Source organism: Telopea speciosissima, chromosome 2, assembly GCF_018873765.1.
Source record: "Telopea speciosissima isolate NSW1024214 ecotype Mountain lineage chromosome 2, Tspe_v1, whole genome shotgun sequence".
Classification (NCBI taxonomy): Eukaryota; Viridiplantae; Streptophyta; class Magnoliopsida; order Proteales; family Proteaceae; genus Telopea; species Telopea speciosissima.
Window position 1 is genome coordinate 7,237,698 of NC_057917.1, and position 6,000 is coordinate 7,243,697.

At 39.7% G+C, this 6,000-nt stretch overlaps 1 protein-coding gene across 1 annotated transcript; it reads right to left on the reverse strand.

Annotated features, from left to right (window-relative positions):
• Positions 1-490: 490 nt before the first annotated feature.
• Positions 491-1,262, reverse strand: LOC122652455. The gene is made up of 3 exons (XM_043846197.1): positions 1,179-1,262; positions 924-1,029; positions 491-644 (listed from the first exon to the last, which is right to left on the reverse strand). Exons 1-3 carry the CDS (start codon positions 1,209-1,211, stop codon positions 499-501), a joined length of 285 nt encoding a protein of 94 aa, XP_043702132.1. The 5' UTR covers positions 1,212-1,262; the 3' UTR covers positions 491-498.
• Between the last annotated feature and the right edge of the window lie 4,738 nt (positions 1,263-6,000).

Consider the following 6,000-nt stretch of genomic DNA (forward strand, 5'->3'; position numbering starts at 1 on the left):
TTTCTCCTCTCACCCTGCCCGGTCAAGTTCGTAGGTTCCTCTCATAGGGAGGGCAGAAATGAGGATCTCACCCCACCCGGTCAGTATGTTCGTTCAGGGTGTGAGGTCGTCATTTCTGCCCCTATGAGAGGAACCTACGAATCTGACCGGGCAGGAAACCTGAGAGGAGTTAAGTTCGAGAGAGAGATTCACTTATATTGATTAATTAACTCTTTTAACATTGGATTCAGTACAAACTGTACAAAGTAGAAAGTAGAGTATACCATGATGATCTGGTTTTGATGGATACGCATAGTATGGAATGAATGAGGTAGCCATGACCAATAAGGGTGTACTCAGTGCACGAGGCTCCCGTCACTACGTGGAATGTCATAACTCATATTATACACAACCTTACCCCTGCTTTCACTGAAAGCCAGCCATGACCCATCATCACTTATTCATATCCAATCTTCTTGGAATGGATAGAAAGAAAGAAAGAAAGGAAACAAAGAGGGCTTAATTATCGGAATCTCTTGCGGTCGAACAATCAGACAGTATGTTGTGGATCTTTTGACTTGTCTCCTGTTCGGACATGCGGTCTCCTCTCTTTCTCGCGTACTCCTCGAAGAATTCCTTGTTCTCTTTCTCTAGCTCCTTCCATACTATTTTCATTGAGGTCCATTCAAAAAAGTTACATAATAATAATAATAAAAAAAAACTTATTAAATAATAATACATCCTTTATAAACTATGTTGCTATTAAAGTGTCCAATTCAAAAGCTTAAGCTATTAGATGAAGAAATCAACTAGTATACGTAGTCATCCAAAGTTCCAGAGTGATGTGAGATTATTCCCAACAGCTACTATATTTCTAACTTTGATCTTCCTTAACCAGCTAGCTCACAAGAGAGAGAGAGAGAGAGAGAGAGAGAAAAGCTTACCAGTGGAGGTAATGAGTGGTTGTATGTTTGCATGTTTAGAGAGAGCTTCCATGCACTCTTCTTTGGTCATATGGAAGAGAAGACATTTCTCGATCAGGTGGTGCACCTACAATAAATCAATAACCCAACCAAACAATTTAACTACGAGGATCAAACCCAAGAATAAAGTACATAAATTATTATTATTATTATTATTTTTTTTTTTAAGTTTTAAAGGAAAGAATGAACTAAGAGATCTTATAAGGTGACTGTTACCGTGTGGATATATGAAGCAGCGGAGTCCCCCATGATCTTGATCTTCGACTTCCTATTAAATATCTCTCACTCACACAAAGAACACTTCTTTGGATAAAATAAGAACCAGAAGAATTGGATCTAACAAAGAAAACAGAATGGAACTCCTAAAAGAGAGAGAGATAGAGAGGAAGGAAGAAAAAGGAAGCAACGAGAAGTTAAGATGATGTGTGCAAGTATGATACAAATAATCCATCGAGAGTGGATTTATATTAGGTTTGTGTGTGAAAGAGAGAATGAGAGAATGCAGGAGGGGAGATGAGGTGGAGCCACAAGTCCCACATGGGAGGTAGAAGATAATTGGTGGAGAGGGGATTGGAGGATTTACATAGAGCCACCATGCACCCAATCTTCACGTGACAAGTAGGGCCCCTAGGAATAGTAGAAAAGACAGAACAATTCAGATTCTCTACGGCACGATGCCCATAGCAGCCTAGACACATCGTTTTGGGTAATGTTCGCCTTACCCCTACCGCTATGACCGCTATGGGCAGCGCATCGTAGACGATCACGATCCAAGAGAAAGCCATGTCAAGAAGGAACGGTGCCGCTCACTTTGCCTGCGTCCTGCCCACCCAAAGGCCCAACCTCTCTCTCTGTGGCTTGGAGCGGAAATTAAAAGTGCAGTGAAGGACGAAGAAAGAAATGGCGCTAAGCCTCCGGAATCCGTATCGCTGTCTCATGAAAAAGCCAAACTACAAATATATATATATAGTAGGGGTTGTTTTCAGATGTTTGATTGAGTGGGCCGGGAAAGAGAAGTGAAGGCAGGCAGAGCACGGTGGTTAGTTATGAGTAGTACCTGGTGAGGGTCCCATGCATTTCTATATTCCACTTGGAATCCTAACTCTCATTTTTGAAGGAGTTGGGTTCCGTTTGTGTATGTCTTGTATTCTTCGGTTCATCTAATTTCCTTTCCTCAATCTTCTATCTGTGTAGGTTTCTATAATTTCACAGTGCTATGTAAGGTAGGAGTGAAGCTGATCGAGAATCCCACTTGGGATTTCTCAAAACTTATGTATAAAAACAGTCTATATCAAATGAAATATTCTGAGGTTGAATCAATGAAATCACATCAAATATAAAATTCATTATGTTACACATAATTGTAATTGAGTCTGTATTTGTAATTGAGAGGGGATTGGCCACACTTTGCCGAGCTAGTATGGTCTAGAAAACCTAGTTTTGCCGAGCTAGTTTCTAAGGTTTTTTGATGTTCCAGATTGAATGCAAGTGACAGAACAGATAGATTACATTCTGTTGGTATATATCTTGTGGATTCGTATAGAAATCAATAGTAATACAGTTTGTTTAGGTTGATGGCACGTACGGAGGACCCATGTCAAGTAAATAGGATGGTGGTGAAGATTTAAATTTCTCCATTGAAAGCTTCAATGGCCATAATGATTTCACCTTATGACAACAACGGGTGAAGAATATTCTTACGCGAGAGGAGACAATCAAGATTCATAAAAAAATCAGAAAAACTCAAGAAGATGAGGGATGATAAGTGGCAAGAGTTGAGAGATTTATCAAATAGTATGATCCAGTCATATCTTACGGATAACACTCTTCATGAGGTCATTGGGTTGGCATATCCAGGTACAAGTCTAGGTCATTGACAAATCGATTATTTTTAAAGAAACAGTTATTTGGTCTTTAGTTGTTAGAGGGAAAGAAGTTTGAGGTGCACTTGGATGAGTTCAACAGGATATTGACGGAAATGTTTGCTCTTGATGTGAAGATCAAAGAGAAGGACAAGACACTTCTCTTGTTGGCATCACTACCTCCTTCATTTGATCATATATGTTGTGATTACACTACTATTTGATAAGGATACCTTAAACTTGACGAGGTTATTGCGGGTCAAGGTTGGAGTTTTCAGGCCCTGAGTCAGGGTCGGGTTGGGCCTGGGCCCAGCTAAGGGGACTCATGGTTGGGCTAGGGTTCTATAAAGCCCGGCCCAACCCAACAGAGTCGCAACCCTAGTCCGTACTGTATCACCAATCCAGTATCAGCCAGGTATTAGTATCGGTGTTGGGCAATATTGATATGGATCTACCGAGATGATACTGATTCCTAAAACCCTAGCCAGTGAATAAATCCTCTTGCAGGTTTTGCACAGTACGAACAAACCCCTTTTCCGTCTTCTACACATGATTTACGTTAGGGTGATATTACACACACAAATACCGGAAACCATGCAAATGAAAAGAAAGTTCCTACCAGCCCAGTAAACCACGAATACCGATTTGGGTTTCTGGTTTTCCGGTGTCATTTCTCCATTGCTGATTTAGGGTTTCACATTCTGCAACAGAGGCACTTTACTTTGTTTGTGGATTTGAAGGGTGATAATGCTTTTAGAGTTTAATCGGAGCTGTCCAGGTTCAATGGGCTTGTAGAAGCTTAGACATGGTGTGATGTGTTGGAGATGGAGTCGATACAACTTGCTCGAGCTTTGGATAGGGGTAGGGGAGGTGAGGGCAGAGCAGCAACGAGAGAGAGAGGAGCAAGGGAGGGTGGGTAGGGGAGGGGAGAGCGAGAGGGAGAGACAGAGGGCAGGGGGAGGAGTGCTAGAGAGGGGAGTGCAAATATATGATTTCAAATATTAGAACATTATGTTTTTTTCAAATTGATACCTAAATGACCAATGAATGTGCCTATTGAAAGATATGTTTAAAATGAGCAACAAATATGTCTTATTAGAAAAAACTCTGGTGTTATGGACATGTCTTTTGGAGACACTCGTTGGTTTCTCTTCTTCTCCTATTTATAAAGAGGATGTTTAACCCATTTCTTTAATAACAAATTTCAAATCAATCACAATCTCTCTCCCCTTGTTGATTTCGCTTTTTCTTTTTTTTTTGGTAAATATGTTGATTTTTCTTGTTCTCCTATTTATAAGAGGATTTTTAATCCATTTCTTTAATAACAAATTTCAAATCAATCACAATCTCTCTCTCTCTCGTTTATATCCAATTGAGCACAACTCTCCGTACCCTTGATTGTGAAGTAAGTGAAGTACATCATTACTAGATAGCCTTATTTTGATGAGCTATTTTATTTTAGAGACTGATTCGTAAAAACCTAATTTGCACTATAGGATCCATCTATAGTTTTAAGGAGATCGACTATTGGGCATGACTCAGTCTATCAATTCCTCAAGTTTCTTTCTGGTTTTTCAAAATTGTGACGCTTTATATAGTGCTTGAGATTTTCATCATCAATCTCGGTTCCTTTACAATTTAGATAAGTAATCGATCACTTTATTTATATATAATATCATGTGTGATTTAGATAATTATTTCCAACAAGAATTCAACTTAAAAAAGAAAGTGTGATAAAATATAATTAAAGATAAAAAAAAGAGAGAAAATATATTTTCTCGGTTCCTCAAGTTTCTTTCTTTTGAAATTAGGTTTTTTTTTGCAAGCATCTCCCAATTTAAAAAGCTTTCCGATTATTAACTAAATAGCTAAAAGGTTGCTTCTTCAAAAATGTAGAAACATCTTTTTGTACATTACCGTCACTGTTTTATGTCTTATTTTTGTCATTACGTCCAGCGTCCCCCTCTTTGAATAAAACCAAACAAATATGAAATAATTTTTAGGATCCGAACAAAATGGAACAGAGGCTTGTTGCTGTTGATATCCTCTCCCCTCCCCCCCCAAACAAAAGGGCCAAACCTCAATTATAAAGCCTCACAACCCCAAGTTATCGGTATCGTATTGGTTGGTAAATATCGGTATCAAACATGATTAATATTGATACTAAACAAATATGGTTTTAGAAATAGATATTTGATCTGTTGTGTCAGTTGATTTGTATTAGTATCAGTCGTGACCAATATTGATACCTAATTGATGTGGATTGATCAATATGATACAAATATGATTTTTCAAATGAGAAAATGGCGTTTTGATTTGGACTTAGGCCGATACAGATATCGTGAATGAAGGGACGGTTGTGAACCCTAGCTTTTAGGTAAAACTGCTTGTTAAGCAGAAAATATTTTATTATCTAATATGCCTACAGATGAGGAAATTAAAGAGGCATTGGGATAAGTAGCACTTTCATGTCTATGGGTGCTTGAGTGCCTAGCGGCTTGCTTTTTGGCCAGAGAAATTGACTTGCGTATGAGATCTCAAAACACTCTTCCTACACTAGTTGTCTGAAAACTAGGTTGAATGAACGTGGTGGGTACACACTTTGGTTAAGATAAATTGATTCCTAGACAAAACGAGAAAAAAAAAAACCTCTATACCGGTGCATTGAGAGTCCGAGACAAGGTTTTTGTAAAAAATGAATTCACTCTGCTCAGGTGCGGCCACGGATCGGAATCCTCTGCTCTGCCGCTTGCCTGTGCGGCCGGCATGCAACCTCACACAGGTAGGGCCGAAATGATCACCCTATCCACTGCCCGAGCACCCTACCTAGGTAAAGTCCACACCCTGCCTGTGTGAGGCTGCACGCCGACAGCACGGACAGGTGGCAGCAAAGGATCCAAATTGTAAATCCAATGCACAAGACGCCCTCCCATGACTCAATAATGTATTCTTTGCCTCTGGTGGAAAAAAAATTCCACTTATGCTCAATCAACTTTTAGCCGGCTAAGAGCCTTAACAAGACGTGGTGGCATCCAAAACCAAGCAGGCAAGCACCTCATAAATCAAACTCAACCTGAAACTGGAAGAAAGAACTTGTCTCTGCATTGCCTCAAAAAACTATGGGGCGCTGTTCTCTGTGCCGAAGCACTGCAGCGTAGGCTGCACCCAGGCACATG